We start from the raw sequence: 17,140 nt of genomic DNA, 5'->3' as shown, positions 1-17,140 counted from the left end.
TTCTATAATACCTGTGCTATTAGGCCTAATTACATGTTATTTTAGATATTCATACTTTACCTGAGTTGTACATTGAAAAACATTTTTTTTTTCCTGTGAAAACTTTTTATAAACTTATTTTTGAAATTGTAACCGGAAGTCCTTCAACCCTTTTCTCGCGCATTTGGACTTGATTCTCGCGAGAGTTCAATCCGCCCTGTGACTTTTCCCCTCTTTCTCTCCTCCGCGCCGGACCACCGATGAAAGCCGTGATTCTTGCCGCCGGGTACGGGACCAGGCTGCAGCGGGATGTGGTGGCCGACAGCAGCGGGAGGTTCGCTCACCTGGTCGGGACCGCCAAGCCTCTTCTGCCGGTGGGAAGCAGAGCCCTGATATCGCACTGGGTCCACGCGCTGACCCGGTCCCACTGCGTGGACTGCGTCCATGTCGTCGTAAGTAGTGCGGAGTAACTATGTGCATCTACAAGTACTGTTTTTTAAGTAACACTTAAATGTACTTTATATATATATATTTATGAGGGTCATTAAGTACCTTTATCTCCACAGAGTTAATCATTAAATTAAAAGTTAATAATTTAGTTGACCCTTATGTTACTATTTTGACCATTGTGTATGTTGAACTCCACTCTCCCGCAGACCAACGCCGTTTACCTCGCTGCTTTTCAAGAGTGGGCATCACATTTCACAAATGTCAAGATTGTCAGCGATCAGACCAGAAGCAATGATGTAAACACGTTTCCTCCATCACAACAACATCCTGTATGTGACATGTGTTCTCCTCTAGTACAGTAGACTTTTCTACCTCTCCCTCCCCAGGACCGTCTTGGTGCTGTGGCCTGCTTGCAACTTGCCGTGAAGCACTTCAGCATAGAAGACCATGTCCTTGTAATTGGGGGGTAAGTGCACTGAGTTAATTATCAACACTCCGCAGTCAAATTCCAGTCCTGATTGCAACCAACTCCCTTTGCATCCATTGCAGTGACACACTCTTCAAAGAAGATTTCAGCCTCAGTAAAGTAACAGGGAGGTTTTCTGACCTCCAAGCGAAGGACGAGAACAGCTGTCTGGTGCTCTCGTACCAGTGCAAAGAAGAGGGTGAGTAGAAGAAACGAGGCTTTCAGTCAGTTTCCAATCATATGTAGTCTGTCAAGTAAGTGTCTCATCCCGAAGTTTCAAATGTGGCTTGCGATGCTCACCATCAGTATCTGTATTGTGTGTGTACACAGAAACTCAGAAATACGGGATATTGGAAGTAGGCAGCCATCTTCGCGTCCTCTGTATGAAGGAGAAACCGCTTCCTTCCGAGACAAAGTCGAGGAGTGCAGTAAGTTCACTCTGTCATGCTTACGTCTGTAGGGGAAATATTAGCTTCTGCTCTACTTTTGCAGTGATTGACGTTTCAGGCTCATTCGCGCTACTTTCGTCATCCACACGGCAACCGTCACATATGTATATCACATGACTATTACGGTACTCTGTGTGTGACGGTGGTAACGGAAAGAAGATGATATACATGGTCAATATATTCAATTATTTTTCCTGTTATGATACATGGAGATGTGAAGGTTACCAGTATTTTCCTCTAACTATAACATTTTGTTTTTCAGTGTCCATGTTTCTATGTGTTCTCAAAGAAAAGTCTTCCTCTCTTGGATCAATTTCTTGAGGAAAAGAAGGTACATTTAATAGTATAAAGAGTACGACATGTAATTGTTTTTTGTTTTATTTCATTTCTCACGTGTGTTTCCGTAGGAGGCTCCTATTGACGAGAAAGATGCTCCGGGAAACTTTGTGTCTTGGCTCATTCCGAGGTAATTTCTGCTGGAGAGTCAGTGATGAGCAACGTTATCCAGATCAATATGTAGTCCTGCTTTATGGTGACCACCTCTTTCCATGTGTGTAAATGTACTGTATGGACTTTTAAACTCAATTTTGCAGTGTTTAAAATAGTTTTTTTCCTCTTTCAGAGAGCCTGTATACAGTCATCAGATTGCCGGGCGTTTCGATGTTGGAAACTTGCCTTCTTATATTGAATGTGACCTTTATTTCAGAGAAAAACTTCAAGATGTTGAGTCTTACATGGTCTAGAGGAAATAAGAATCTATAATTCAATGTTAAGTGATCCACACACCAGCGCGTTATAAATCAAATGACCAAATTCAAGAATTGTAACTGTAAATAAACCTTTAATATGAATTCTGATTGTATAATAAATATTTTCATGAAAACGATTTGGCTAGTCAGTAAGGAGCCTTGTGCATTTGTCCGAAGCCTTTTCGTGGTGGTCCTCCATCTTTGCGATGCGGGAGCCAAACTGCATGGCTCTTTTGGGCAGGACTGCTGATTGGCCGAAGCCCATCCGCTTCGCCGCCAGCCTCAGGAGGAGTTTCTCCCCGACGCCCCGAGGGAGCGACAGGTCGGCCTTCTCCCACACGGGCAGAGCGTTCAGGTGGCTCACCACGTCCTCGTCCAAGTAGGGAAACCTGTGGACCGTTACAACGCAAGTGAATGAAATACCTTCAAACTTAAACCGTTTACCCTCAGAGGAGAAATTCCATGTAGCTACTTGAGTTTTAGGGTCCTGGTATTGTTCATGTTAGTTCACTTTTCAACTGTCACGATTTACCGGGACACTTAAGGATTTTTGCTCGACTAGAGTACCCAGAGGAAAAGCACTGCTGGCTTTTGCACAGAGATAATATGCACTTTGTGCAGTAAGTTACACACCACACTTACCTCGCCTCCTTCCCGTGGTCTCCGATCACTCGGTCATCTCTGCCCAGGTTCCTGGAGGGGATCCTGTCCAGCTCCATTTTCAGTTCCTGGATCAGCCCCTCGTGTCCAGACTTTGTAAATCGGACTCGGTGTCTGGAGTAACCTGCTAGCTGCTCATCAGCGCCGATTCCCGTCAAAACCACCTGCCGCCAGGAAATAACGTACCAGAAACGCACTTCAATGTGAACCAAGGATTGAAAAAACGTATTTAGACTCTTCCTCCACAAAGGCATCGCTTTGAATCTCGCGTTTACCAAAGTTGTGCTTGTACGTTATGAGTTATTCGGCTTAAAATGCGACTAAAGAAGTTGAATGTACTAATTGGGGCATTCCTGTTAAAGTCCATTCACTTTGTATCTTTCATCGGACGGTTGCATCAAATCTCATCAATAGTTTAAAAAAGAAAGTCAGTGCTTCACCTTTGCTGATGATGTGAAGGGCCTCCGCTCACCGTCCTCCACGACGAACCCGCGTCCTCTCGCTGCGAACCACACGGCGCATCCGATGCTGTCATCCAGCACCGTGTCCAGCGGATGCACCAAGTGGCAAATGCGCTCCTGGCGGATTTTCTGCAGCTCCTCCTTCGCTACGTTGATTTCAACAAAATTCCATCTTCTTTCGGGATTCAACTCTCTTAATTCCTTGAGACCGGCTCTCCCGGTGATTCTGTCTGGGACGTCAAAGGGGCTAAATGTCCGGGGATCGGCTCCTTCCGTCGTAGAATCTGTGGCCTTGTTTTTGTCCTTTCCGTGTTTCTTTGCAGACTCTTTCTGCTTCTTTGGCGCCTGTAGCCTAAACGCCACATTCAGAAGGTCTATTGGCTGTCGAGCAGGTATGTGACGATCAGCTAAGGCCGCCAGCACCATGGAATCGATCCCTCCCGAGAAGAGCACCGCGACACTCGCCAGTTCACCGGAAGGACGGAAAGCGCACGGCAGCGACTGAACGCGCCGCCTCACCGCCTCGCTGAGGACGGCGACGAGACGGCTCGCCTCGTCGTCCTTCTCTTTGCTCGCAAGCAGCTGCTGCAGATCCTCCGCGCACCGACGCGAGTCTGGAGGAACTTCCCCCGCGCTTAACGACTCGGGAACGGATGTGTTGAGAGGGCAAACGGGTGCGGCGAGCACAAGGCCCGACCGGTTCATCACAGCGCTGCAGCCGCCGGGGACGGGCTCCGACGTGGCGGGACCGAAGCTCGACGCGAGGTCGCTTCCACCGCGGGCCCAGGGATAGACCTCGAACGTCAGGGAGCCCGCGTCGGCCGCTGCCTTCAGGTCAATCCTGTACACGCCGGATGCCGGGACTTCCTGCCAGGCACACGGAGCCGGTCCAGATCCGCGGGAAGCCACGGAGGTCAGGGTCAAGGCGCCGACCTCCGCATCAAAGTTCCACAGCAAACTCCGCCTTCCGAAGAAATCCCGGCCAAACCAGAGGTAGTCCCCGGCTTTTTGGTAGTAGGCAAACCCCCACGGTCCCCGCGCAGCGGACAGGACGGACAGAATCTGTGACGGGCTGTCACAGGAGGACAGCCGCTGGGAGACGACAGCAGTGTCATTTTCCTCCGGCCTCACTGTGAGCCCTCCGAAAATCTCCCCGTTCCACACCAGAACATTGCCGGCGTTGTCTTGAACGGGCTGAGGGGTGAGCAGGCCTCGCATGTGCAGAACGTGGGCAGAGAACAAGCACTGGTAGTAGGGATTAGTGCCTCCGAATGTGAGGTCCCCGCTCGAGTCGGGCCCTCTCCTCCTCAGATGTTCATGAAGTGCTTCGTCCCGCACGCGCCGAGCGGGCGACAGACTCAACAGACAAAAGATGCCGCACATTTTGGCGACGGAGGTCAGGCTTACATATCCTGCAGATCCCTTTTCATGTTATCGAGTTCCTCTGGTGAAAGGAAACATGGTCGGTTCACTTACGTGAGGCTGCATGTAGTTTATCCATCGCTTAAATGTACTGACATCTACTTACTTTTACATGAACCCAGTGTCTGACCTCTGTCTGCTAGGAAGAATATGGAGCTGTTCCTTTGCTGGGTGTACACTTTCTGGGAGGAGGGTAAACATTATACAAAATACACACTGGTATCAGAAAAGCATTTGAAAGACTGCATAACATTTTTATTATAACAAGTCATAGTTAGTTTGCGAGACGTGATCGCAAATAATAACAAGTCAATACATGTAAAGACTAAATATGTACATTCCAGGTGTGTGTTTTGTTCCTCACCCTGTTCTTCTTCAGATTGGAGAGCTCGTCCACTACAACCTTCTGCTCCTTTATCTGCAAACGATCAACACTTTGTCACCGACCTGATGACATGTTCATGTCACCGCTTCAGGAAAACGCTGAACTTCAAAGAGTCATTTCAATGAGACGAATAACGAATAACATCGTATAACAACTTCCTGCCCGACACGCGCTCACGTCGCCGCAGCGCAGCCGTCGTTTTTCGCGATGGCGTCTCACGTTGAGCGAGTTTTTTTTACCTTTTTGTTCAGTTCCTCCTTCAGGTCGGTCGCTCCCTCGCGGTTACCCTCGTTATCGCGCGGCTTCCCAGACATGTTGGTTAATCTTTTTTTGTTTATGTCGCTGTGGTCGAAGCTACCTGTCAGCGTGAACACGCGTGAAAACGCTCAGCGGCTGCGGAAGCTCTTCCGGTTCTCGGTGCGCGGTCGCGACGGTGGCGCCTCCTGCCGGCGGGAGGCCTCATATCAGCACGCGCTTACGTTTCCTTGTTCTTTATTTGATATTACACATACTATACGAGCATGGGCCGCTATATTGTCGAGAATAGAAATGGAAACTGAGAGATATATGTGAGACAGGCTGTCTGGCTTTGTTTGGTCCTCTTCCTCACCGGAGCTTTGTTTTTCACGTGTTCATGTCGGGATACTTCGCACATCGGAGGATTAAGAGCAGCTCTGATTTTAAAATTCTGAACTTAATCCCTGAATTCCAATGTAATCAGATTTTTCGGTAATCCTCTTCTGTAACGTTGCAGTGGTTTGTGGGAATTTTTGTAATTTAAATAAATAGTCTTTGTCAACTCTGTGTTTGCCCTCCTCCAATATCTGCCTCTGGACCTCTTTTACATGGTGACCAGAGTTCTCCATTTTCTTCTCTCCATCTAAAGCACATTATCCCAGTTTAATACTTAGTTCCAGATTTGTGCAACCTTTACATTCTCCTAAGGACAGTTTTGCTTTTTTCCCCCCATTTAATCAAATTAGACCATTGATATAACACATTGACTGCTTCAGCCAACTGCCTGCGATATGAAAGTAAATATACCTCAGTGTCGTGCTTGTGGGGTCCATTCCCATGAATTTAGGCCCCATGTTGTTGTTTCCACCTGAAATGAAAAGAACAGTCATTTCGAAATATCCAAAGGGCTACACTCAAAAATGACTTAATGTCCACAACAAATCGATTAAAGTCTTATTCAAATCTCTACCTTTTGGTGGGGGGGTGGAGCGCATTACTGCTTCAATAAGCATGCATGGATTTAGGGAAAGATAAATGACCCTGGATGAAACAAATATTGATCTTGCTCCAGCAGTGGGTCAAGCGTCCTTCGAACCTGCAGCGTGCCGGACAACACACCTGTCGGATGTCTGATGTTGCTGACACAGCTGTGTGATGTTTACAGGTCCATTCCCTGGAAACAAGGGCTGACATTGTGAGACAGGTGTCCAGGTCATCGCAGCCAGATAGTGACCTTTGCTGTTTACTTTTCTCTGGTAGAGCTGTCCGGCACACAAAGTCTTATGCCTCAGCCACCGGCACATATCCACAGTAATTCCACAGCACTGTTGTGTTCCAACAATGGGTCATTTTAATGAGTATAATCATTGTTACTGGTGTGCTATGGTCACAGAGATGGTTGGTAATCTTACTCTGCCCAGTATAATGAGATTTAGGGCGACCTCAAAAGCCTGGCCTGAGTTTCTCTATATATATTCAAGGAACCCAATAGAGCTTTGCAGGGTTACCTTTCAGATCCAACACATTCCTAGAACTCAGCACAACGAGTGGACAGAAGCCCCGCATTAAGAATAGATGAATAATCTGATCCAGCCTCACGTATACTGTCCACATCTTTCACAGCCTCCCTCCACCTCTATCCCTTCTTTAGCTGTGGCTTGGCAGTGGCGGGCCACAGGAGGCAAGTCATTCTCATATTTCTGTACTGGAAGCACAAATATAGCCGGCGTAAACACTGCTTGTTGTTGGCTCAATACGGATCGGGTCAGGGGCCGACATACCTGCAGGACACCTGGCCACAAAATGACACGGCAGGCGTCTGACCGCCGATGAGACGTATCTGAGCCTGGCTGACACGCTGGCCCACTAATAGTGCGGCGGGTAATCTGTTTGTACCAGCTCCAATGTGTGTGGGCTTTCAAATGGCTGAAAGCTCTCTGTGATCCCTGAATAGATCACAAAGGGAGAGACGTGCCCATTGTCATCACCTGGCCCAAAATATGTGCTTATCTTCCTTGTGAGTGTCCGTTTTGCGCTCTCATAGGATGAGACGGCACGGAGTAGGTCTATGTGTTGGTCTGGGCCAGAGAGGAACTAGTGCCACACGTGCAAAAAAGGGTGACCGTATGGGGTTTTATAGGCCTGTACGCTAAACATGAAGCTATTCTTCAGCAGACGGTTAGCTCGCTTTAGCACGAAGAATGGAAGCGGACGTAAATAAGTAAAACTCTGCTTCCCGTTTCCTGTCCGTTCAGTCCAGTGAAATACACAAAACACATCCTTTGAGAATAGGCATGAGAATCCAGCACAGACAAAAAGACAACATGTGTATAGTTAAGAAGCATATAAACCAGCTGCATCTGTTTTGTACTTTTTATGGCTGCGTGCCGAGGATCGCTCATCCATGCGGCCTGTAATTATAGCTGTGATTCTGTTCTGTTGACTTCGCTGAGCAAGTGCAAGTCATCCAAATGTGTGATTTGTATACAATTTTTATATTGTTCACTGAAAAGCTGTGTTACAACAGTCCTTTGGTAAACAGCCTCACTATGTCGAAGCAATAGCAACAGTTTCTATTAACAAAAAGTTCAAAACATCCAACTCTAAGTTGTGTTGTGTGGCAACAAAATGCACAGGCGAGGTCTTTTAGTCTTTTGCATTCTCTTTTCTTGTTTGTATAATTTACTGATATCATGTTTCAGTTTCAATATAATAAGTAATGGTGGGATGTAAATTAGAAAATTTATTTCTAAATTATTAGAAAACCTCTATGAAATGTCTCTTAATAACAATTATATTGCTTTATACTGCAGCTCTACTACACTTTTGACTTTTGAACTATCCATACATATTCATCCATATATATATATGTGTGTATATATATATATATATATATATATATATATATATATATATATATATGTATACACACATATTTGTATGCATGTATATTCTATGCATTCTTTATGTTATTTACATTATAAATATCAAAATAGTTTAGAGGTTGTCAGGATTTTGAGCAATAAATGTAGTTTTTCTTATTCTTCATTGATGCAATTTGCTGGTTTGTCATCTCTGTCGAATTATTTATTTTCTGTACTTTCTGTTTTTATGAAGTCACTTGTTTTATTATACGTTTTGCTTTTGTATATTGATACCATTCATATTTACACCTATTCTTTGAATATACTATCTCATCTTTACCTTAACATTGTTCTTGTTAATTGTTATTAGTTAGTTGTTATTTCTATTTTTGTGCAAGTACATCATCATACATCAAGACTTCCATCCATTTCTCAATAACATTTCAGGGACACATTTTCCTTGATTATAGTTATTTAACAATTAATGACTTTTGTACTATTATATACATTCTGGTTTAAACTAAAGACATATAGTAGCTAATATGATTTCCACCATGACGTACTTCAATTGTAAAAGGCAGCTTAGACATTAAAACATCCGTAATGATATTTAAATGGTACAGTCTAGAATAATGTTTAAATTCTGAATAAAAAGGAGCATACTTGATAAACTACTCTCAGCACATTTTTTTCCATCCATACTGAAAATGTCCCTGCTCACTTCTTGTTAAGTTAAGGTTGTAGATGTAGTTAGAAGTAGTTTTACAAATCTTTATTTTATTGGTCTCATTTTCAAAGTAAAATATGTGACTAACGTGTGGTAGAATAACCCACTGCAGTGAGCCGGTTGACAAGCCAGTTGTGATCGATTGACAAGTCCCCTTTGTAGAATTCACCTCTGTCCAGATGTTCCCTGGCGTCTGTTACTCATCATCTCCGCTCGAGGAAACTCAAAACAAAGCCTCGCCAACCGACAGCCGTAACGATGACTCTTTTTTTTTGTGTGCAGAAAAGACCCATCTTTCTTTCTTTTTTCCTTATTCACGCTTGTGGTGGGATGACCGCACTCGTTCGGGGTGTTTCTTTCTTCCTCTTTTTTTTTGACACCGTGTAAATACTGCCGCGTCACGTGACCGCGTCAGTATATTAGGGGCGGGGCGCGAGCGCGAGGCAGCAGAACAGAGGCACCGTCCAGCCGAGCGGCGACCACAGCAGCAGCTCCGGGGTGTTGTAGTTGTTTTTTTTCTTTCGGCAAATAAAACGACTTTGTAGGCCATAAAACAATTGCTTTCCGACTTCAGCTACAGTGTTAGCTAAGTTTGGAAGGAAGGAAAGGGGGAGAGACGCCGCGTCAGAAGCTGCGGTAGGCAAGAGGTCGACCTGCTGCAACATCACAAAAGAATAGACAGCAAATACAGAAAAGACCAGAAAGGAAATTCACTGGGTTGCTTTTTGCCACTTTGGACCGCTTTGCAATGGATAACTCTGCACCCAAGAAGACATGCTCGGGTAGGTTCGTGTTTTCACCGCATGCGAAACAATATTTCCTAAAAAACCGAGCGATCGCTGGATGGAGGAGACTTATCGACCCCCCCCCCCCCCCACCCCCCCCCCCCCCGTTGTTCTCACCCTGACCGTGAAATGTCTTCTCCTCACAGAGTCCGTCCGGGACTTCTTCACTTCAGCCAAATTCCTCATCTACATGGGCCACGCGCTGTCAACGTGGGTGAGTGAGTCGCTGTCACAGTCTCACACATTTGATTTTTCTTTTCTTTTGAGTGACATTTTATTACACGCATCTCCATCATGAGGACGGGCTTCGCCGTGTGGCTTTGCGGGGTCAAAGTTAATCCCACATGAATGTGTTATTGTTACATTATATGGTAAAACGACTGTTACTACTAAACAAAATAACATGTTTTCTCGGTGCCGCACACTTGTTACAATTACCTCCAAGTGATCAATTAAACTGAAGAGGTTGTTAGTTTACACGTTGTTATTGTTATTATTATTAATTCAAACCACATCCTAATGTATAAGTAATAAAAACAACTGTTGAATAACCGTAATTTGCCTTTCCAGGGCGACCGTATGTGGAACTTTGCTGTGGCAGTGTTCCTGGTGGAGCTGTATGGGAACAGCCTGCTCCTCACGGCCGTGTACGGCCTGGTGGTGGCCGGCTCCGTGCTGCTGCTGGGGGCCATCATCGGGGACTGGGTGGACAAGAATCCCAGGCTCAAAGGTGACGTGTCACCTTATGAGTATGATAATGATTGGACCCGCGTTATGGGCTATTCAGCCTCCTCTTCACAGTCAAATGCACCTCTTGTCGAATGGTTATTCAGAGGAATTTGGCAAAGACGTTATTAGATTAGTTACCCAATCCTCTTGCTGAAGCGGCTCAGATGAACCGGCTATCAGACAAAAATCCGTTGTCTTTGATCAGATTTCTGTCGCTAATGTTGGCCGCGCTGTTTCCACAGTGGCCCAGACGTCGCTGCTCGTCCAGAACAGTTGCGTCATCGTGTGTGGGATCCTACTGATGGTTGTTTTCAACTTCAAAGAGCAGCTTGCTGAGCTTTACAATGGATGGGTTCTGGTAAGATGCCCCCGTCTTTGCTTACTCACTGGTTGTTTCAACAAGGTCTTGACTGAAACCCATTTCCTCCCTTTCCTCAAGTACAAAGCGCTGACCCTGAGATTGAAAGCTTTTACTGATATGGACTGCTGGTTCATTTATGATGACCTCAGCAGCTTTTACAGATGGGCAAAAAGATTGTAGTTCGCTTCCAGGAGACCTTGGACTGCACCAAACACTTAAATGTAGTAATATTTGTAATCACAAGACCACAAAGCCTGCTGGCTCGCAATCGTAATCCATTCGGGTTTCTTATTTAACAAAGAGGGGTCACAGCGCCGCCTTCTTCAGGAAAATAACCTCCGCGTCAGTGATTGGCACAGCGGCCTGTTTGCACATGTCGAGCTATGTGGCTCCCTCGCCACAGCGATTCGGACACTGTCCCTGCAGACCGAGATGCAGAGCTGCCGGCTCGACAGGTTTCTGTCCGTCGGGGGGGAAACGACACAGGCGCCTTTCTGTCGGGGGGGGGGGGGGTCTTTCGGAGTTGAACTCTGCATTTGTAAGACGCCTCCGGCTTTCTCGCAGAAAGATCCTCCCCATGTGATGGGGTTTTTAGAGGGGCGGGGGGGACGGGGGCAGTGAAATAGGAGATAGCGTGTCAGCAGGTTCCTCAAGGCCGGTCACATGACAGAGAGAGAAATGTGGCCGTCGAAGCGCTTGCTGCTTTACAATGTGAACGCAGAGGTAGACAAAGTAGGCGGTCCTTGTTTTTTACACAAGTGAGGCATTTCTAGACGAAACATGCTGTTTGTTGTGGCTTTTTTTGTCAACCAGCGCTTTTTTTTGACCACTTCTGTTGTTGGGGTCACATGTCGAGCGTTCTGTTGCTCTTGTTATTTTTCACAGAATTAGAAAGGCGTCGTTCATGAACTGAAGGATCAATATTACCAAAATTGGAGGCTTTTTAGCCCACTAGTGACTATATATAATATACTGTTAAGGTACTAAAATAGGAAGTGTAGCCTCTGTTGGGGGGGTCGATTAAGCTGTGGACTAATACACATTCAGCCAGCACAGAGGAATCTGACAAGTTCATGTAAGGGATCAGAAACCGTACACATCTGCTTAGAAAATGTGTTTTTTTCAGATTTATAGTCTGTCAGAATAGTCTTGTTGTTAGTCTTCACCTCTGCAGCCCTCAAAAAATCTTTCAAACGAAACAATCCACTAAGTAAATAACACTGTTGTTGAGCTGTGTGTGTGTGTGTGTGTGTGTGTGTTTGGGATGATTAAGTAACCTATTAACACTGCTTAAATAGAGGCAATAGTTATTAATCATATCGACTCTTTGTTTGATTTTAGACTGAGATACGCCTCATTCTTTACTACAGTAATATGCAAAAAAAAATGTAAATCCTTATTTTGTTTTTCAGACCACCTGCTACATTCTGGTGATCACCATCGCCAACATTGCCAACCTCGCCAGTACGGCCACATCCATCACCATCCAGAGGGACTGGGTGGTGGTTGTTGCAGGTCAGGACAGCAGCAAGTTGGCAGGTCAGTGGTTCTTACCCGCTGCTGGTTATCACCCAACGCCGGCCTCATCTGACCTGTTATCAGGGCTCCTCCGTGTGGCAGACTTTGACCCCCGCATGCTGACTCACTCTCAATGTTGCCTCTTATGTTATTATCTGTTTCAAAGATTCGCTCACATGGTGGGAACACTCATGCATTTGATGACCTTTTTATCTCTCTGCTGTGCTCGTTCCATCAGTTCAGTAAAACCGTGTGTGATATGAATATGAAATCCAGCCGTTTTAACCGGTTGCATAGTAACTGATGATATTGACCTTTCCTGCTCTTGTATTAAACAGACATGAACGCCACCGTGCGTATCATTGACCAGCTGACCAACATCCTGGCTCCCATGCTGGTGGGCCAGATAATGTCCTTCGGCTCCCATTTCATCGGCTGCGGCTTCATCTCAGGCTGGAACCTGTGCTCCATGTGTCTGGAGTACGCGCTGCTGTGGAAGGTTTACCAGAAGACGCCGGCGTTGGCCTCCAAAGCCGGCCAGAAAGAGCAGCAACAGGAGATGAAACAGCTCAGCCCGTCCAAAGGTAGCTGCGAGATGCGTAACCAATCCAAGTCGTGGATTCCAGTTTGGAAAGCTTTTTGCTTGTGTTGTTCTGACTAAATGAATCCCAAATCTCTCCCGTGTCCCTTCCCTCTGTCAGACTCGGAGAGCGGCCAGAGTCCCGAGGACTCCTTCCTGCCGCTGATGAACGACACCTCCGTCGCGGCCAAACCCGACTCCCCCAAGCAGCAGGGCTGCTGCTACCAGATGTCCGAACCGCTGCGCACCTTGAAGGCCGGCTGGGTGGCCTACTACAACCAGAACATTTTCTTCGCCGGGATGTCCCTGGCCTTCCTCTACATGACGGTGCTGGGCTTCGACTGCATCACCACGGGCTACGCCTACACGCAGGGCCTCAACGGCTCCGTGCTCAGCCTTCTGATGGGGGCCTCGGCGGTGGCGGGCATCTGCGGCACCGTCGCCTTCACCTGGGTTCGCAAGAAGTGCGGCCTGATCCGCACGGGCTTCATCTCGGGCACGGCCCAGCTGTGCTGCCTCGTGCTGTGCGTGGTCTCCGTCTTCGCTCCCGGGAGCCCCTTCGACCTCAGCGTCTCGCCCTTCCAGGACATCTACACGCACCTGATCGGAGAGAAGATGCTGCCCGAGGCCGAGCACGTCCTCGCCGGGCTGAACGCCACCACCGCCGCGCCGGCTGACGAGGTGCCGCCCCTGCAGTCCTACATGTCTGTTAGTCTGCTGTTTGCTGGCGTAATTGCTGCTAGAGTTGGTGAGTGTAATATTGCCCCTTGATTTTAGTTTTCTTGTGTGTGTCAGCTACCTAAATACCACAATGTTGTATTTGACAGAGTAGACGCTCCAATTATTATACTTTACCACCGGACTTTTATTGTCTTATTTAAAAGGTAATTACAGTGTTCGCTTCCGCTCATGAGATTGCAAAAGGCCGTTTCCGAACATATGACTCCTTACAAGGGACTCAAACGGGTCCACGGGTTGCGCACGTAAGACCTCTACAGCTGAGCCACGGACACCAGAGCAATATTCGCAACCTTTGGTTCCAATAACATAGCTTGACAATTCCTGCAACAGCCGCCGTCGTTCTCCGAAGCGGTTATGATGTGGCTGTAAAAGTAGAATCAGGACAGACTGTTGATCTCTGTGTTGCAGGCCTGTGGTCCTTTGACCTGACAGTCACCCAGCTCATCCAGGAGAATGTGATCGAGTCGGAGCGAGGTGTGATCAACGGCGTCCAGAACTCCATGAATTACCTCTTGGACCTGCTGCACTTCATCATGGTGATTCTGGCCCCGAACCCCGAGGCCTTCGGCCTGCTGGTCATCATCTCCGTGTCTTTCGTGGCCATGGGCCACATGATGTACTTTGGATTCGCCTTCAAGAGCCTGGGCAGTCGCCTCTTCCTGTGCTGCTCGCAGGAGCAGAAGGTGGAGACGGTAGACGCCCTCTCACTTCCCACCACCGTCTAAACCCCATCCAAGAGAATCCGTCCCCGGTACATAGTTCTCAAGCCATACCCGACCCCTGCATCTTACTAACATCTTTGCTTGTAGCTGGCAGAATGCTACTGCTAACGTAAACCACGAAAGGGCAAGCTAACATGCTATGCATACTGCAGCCGTGAATACAGCATTAATCACTAGTAGAAAGCTTAGCGCGGTGGACAACTAATCCACAGTGAAACTGTAGACCAGGCCGGCTCTTCTGACTTTTCTTTTTCTCTGAAGTCTGGGATTAGATCTGTTTAGACACAACACGCGTACTGTCAAACAGAGGCTTCTGACCCCCACGTGGGTCCTGTTAACAAACTCAGGGAATAAGGCGCCGTCAAAAGACTCCCCCCTCCTAAACACACCATCTTGCTGTAGAGTTTAAAGCTTTCGGTAGTGGTGCTTCAGCTCAACTAAAGGGGAATGAGGGAGAAGTTCTGCAGGGACGAGACACAGACGCTCGGAGTAACACTGACTGTCCCAGGACCCGAAGGACAGGATGAGCCCTGTCCTGACGCTCGCCTGTCAGCGACGTCATTGGTGCTGTAGTTGTGTCCAGCAGCTGTTCTCTGACAGGAAAAGCTTACGAGTAGGATGAGCTGGTTGTGGATGTCTTCTTCCAGGTGAGGGGGGGGGGGGGCGCATTTATTTAACCAAACACAAAACTGTCCTATCCTAAAATCCTATGCAGCCTTTTCAATATCTCTCAGTTACCAAAGTCCATATGTGGCATAAAGGAAGTAAGGGGAAACCAGATATCCGTCAGCATTCCAAATATATATTTTTCATATACAGTACAGTTTACAATAGTATACCTGGATATGTCTTACCCACTCTGCGATTGTACTTCAATTAGTTTACGTCATTGTGTAATTTTGTTTGATTTTGATTTTATGTTTTTTTTTTTCCTTCTCTTTCACAATCATTATTGTTACACTGGCACTTTAAGTGATTGACGTCGGTCTTACACCTCACACGTGATCAGGCATTTGATCAATACTTTTGCACAAGCAAGTCCTGGCTCTCCCACTAATCCCTGCGCAATCCTTTGTTTTTTCAATCACTTATTGTCAGTCTGTTCGGACACTTTGTTGGGATCGTGCTTAAAAAAGGCCCGTAGCAAAACACTCGAGGAAAAAGTGAACCAGCCCGGCCGGCTCTCGACCGCCAACGGCGTCTGGATCTCAGTTCTAGTTGTTATTGCCTCAAAGGAAGTGGACACATTTTACTGAAGCCTTTGGCTTTACGTTTGTAGAACATGTGTATCAGTAGCATCTCAAAGAAGGTTGTGGCTTTTTTAGCATGCTTTTTTTCCCCTGTGAATTAATTTCGTAAGTTGAAGTGTTTCCAGAGACAGGTGGAGTAGAAATCTGGGACATTTGCAAAGTAGCTTTAATTAAAAGTGATGGGGAACATTCTGAAATTAGCTAGTAAGTAACTTTTTCATCCAAAACTACTAAAGTAACTGACGTAGCTGTAACTAGTCCCTCTCTGCCTCTGGCCTTCTTTACGTTTCTGTCGCCTTTATTGTGAATCAGCCTCGACAGCTGTTAAACGCACACGTGCGGATACATCAGGTTGGTTATAAGCGGCGCCCTGCCCATCAAAAGTCTAGCCATGGTTTTGGTGAGGCCGGGGCGGGCGGTGGTGTTTGGTTTGGAAACGGAGGAAGCCACACCAGATGGAGGAGAACAGAAGGCCACTTTTCAGCTGCACATGCTGAGTCAGGATATCTGCAGGTGTGGCGTGAGGTGCCGACCCGCCGGCAGTGGAGCTCAGTTTCCATGTTCCAGCCGGGATTAGTGCAACCTCAAGCTCAGCCGGGGCACGGGAACAAAACCAGCTCTTACGGTGCTCGGTCTGCTGGTTCAGGAAAACCTTACATTGCCATAACTCTATATTTGTAATGTAAATAACAGCGGTCAGGCAGGTTAAATGCAAAATTAGAAAATGCAAAAATAGAAAAAATATATAGACATTTTGTGTGTGTTGTTTTCGTGCTGTTGGTCTGGAAATGCTGACCATTTTAAACTTTTCTACATGTTTTTATACACATAAGGTTAAGATTGTGTTAAATTGCCATATCTTTTTAAAGATTTTGGAAGTTTGTATATAAAGCAATTACTTCATTTAATGTCTGTATCATACTGCTTTAATCTATTTCTCTGTGTGTGTGTGTGTGTGTATATATATATAAAGTTATTGGTGTCATTGTAATTCAATTGACAAAAGCATTAAATCATAAAAGAAATTATTTACCTTCAATGATTGCACTCCACTGAAACAGTACTCCTTGTATTGCATGATGTCTTTTAAATAAAGAAAACATTTATAATGGCCTTCCTCTATAACGCAGTGTGTGTCAGAGAGAGTGTGTGTGTTATTTGCACGGTCTCGGGCTGCTGCTGTGTGAGGTCACATACCACAGCAGTTGGCTGCTAATTTCCTCCCCAGAATCCCTTTCTTTTAGGCAGGCAGTGTTAAACTCGCTGACTTTGAGCTGAGCTGGATCATCTGGACCTGCATGCCTGCAGAAAAGACAAAGGGTGACTTGTTTTTTGTGTGACGGCCTGGGACATGTTGGCGTGCCATGATTTGGCACTTTGTGTTTCATTTTAAATCCGTGCATTTATATATTTTTTGCTGATATGCCATCAGAAGCAATTATTTATGATAATGAAGTAAAATAAAGTACCAATTTTAAAAGGTTTAAGTAACAGCAAACATGTTTTTTTAAGAACATAATCTGCAGCATGTTTAAGTATGAACTTGTCGTTCATGTTTCTTTTGTTTCAATGACAACAGAAGTCATTTAACAGTTTTGTGCAGAA

The 17,140-nt window shown here is 46.2% G+C and overlaps 4 protein-coding genes across 5 annotated transcripts; 2 read left to right on the top strand and 2 right to left on the bottom strand.

Moving 5' to 3' along the window:
• Window positions 1-65: 65 nt before the first annotated feature.
• LOC120834114 (glucose-1-phosphate adenylyltransferase) lies at window positions 66-2,230 on the top strand. 2 transcript variants are annotated; one of them, XM_040201922.2, is made up of 8 exons: window positions 66-431; window positions 636-725; window positions 816-895; window positions 979-1,094; window positions 1,226-1,323; window positions 1,607-1,675; window positions 1,752-1,810; window positions 1,967-2,230. In XM_040201922.2, the coding sequence occupies exons 1-8, from the start codon at window positions 240-242 to the stop codon at window positions 2,085-2,087; spliced, it is 825 nt and encodes a 274-aa protein (XP_040057856.2). In that variant the 5' UTR covers window positions 66-239; the 3' UTR covers window positions 2,088-2,230. The 2 variants fall into 2 exon arrangements, with proteins under 2 accessions (XP_040057856.2, XP_040057857.2); XM_040201923.2 differs by lacking the exon at window positions 1,607-1,675 and having other exon boundaries at window positions 177-431.
• asnsd1 (asparagine synthetase domain containing 1) lies at window positions 2,166-4,658 on the bottom strand. Its single transcript, XM_078090150.1, has 3 exons — window positions 3,194-4,658; window positions 2,736-2,917; window positions 2,166-2,482 (listed from the first exon to the last, which is right to left on the bottom strand). The coding sequence occupies exons 1-3, from the start codon at window positions 4,595-4,597 to the stop codon at window positions 2,236-2,238; spliced, it is 1,833 nt and encodes a 610-aa protein (XP_077946276.1). The 5' UTR covers window positions 4,598-4,658; the 3' UTR covers window positions 2,166-2,235.
• Window positions 3,592-5,442, bottom strand: asdurf (ASNSD1 upstream open reading frame). The gene is made up of 4 exons (XM_040201888.2): window positions 5,261-5,442; window positions 5,001-5,054; window positions 4,743-4,818; window positions 3,592-4,658 (listed from the first exon to the last, which is right to left on the bottom strand). Exons 1-4 carry the CDS (start codon window positions 5,333-5,335, stop codon window positions 4,618-4,620), a joined length of 246 nt encoding a protein of 81 aa, XP_040057822.2. The 5' UTR covers window positions 5,336-5,442; the 3' UTR covers window positions 3,592-4,617.
• A 3,825-nt stretch (window positions 5,443-9,267) lies between these two features.
• slc40a1 (solute carrier family 40 member 1) lies at window positions 9,268-16,648 on the top strand. The gene is made up of 8 exons (XM_040201889.2): window positions 9,268-9,631; window positions 9,781-9,848; window positions 10,205-10,364; window positions 10,606-10,721; window positions 12,137-12,263; window positions 12,581-12,826; window positions 12,944-13,570; window positions 13,972-16,648. The coding sequence occupies exons 1-8, from the start codon at window positions 9,598-9,600 to the stop codon at window positions 14,286-14,288; spliced, it is 1,695 nt and encodes a 564-aa protein (XP_040057823.2). The 5' UTR covers window positions 9,268-9,597; the 3' UTR covers window positions 14,289-16,648.
• The last annotated feature ends 492 nt before the right edge of the window (window positions 16,649-17,140 follow it).

This window comes from Gasterosteus aculeatus, chromosome 16 (genome assembly GCF_964276395.1).
Source record: "Gasterosteus aculeatus chromosome 16, fGasAcu3.hap1.1, whole genome shotgun sequence".
NCBI classification, from domain to species: domain Eukaryota; kingdom Metazoa; phylum Chordata; class Actinopteri; order Perciformes; family Gasterosteidae; genus Gasterosteus; species Gasterosteus aculeatus.
Note: the sequence above shows the minus strand (reverse complement) of the source record. Positions and strands in the feature narration are given on the sequence as shown.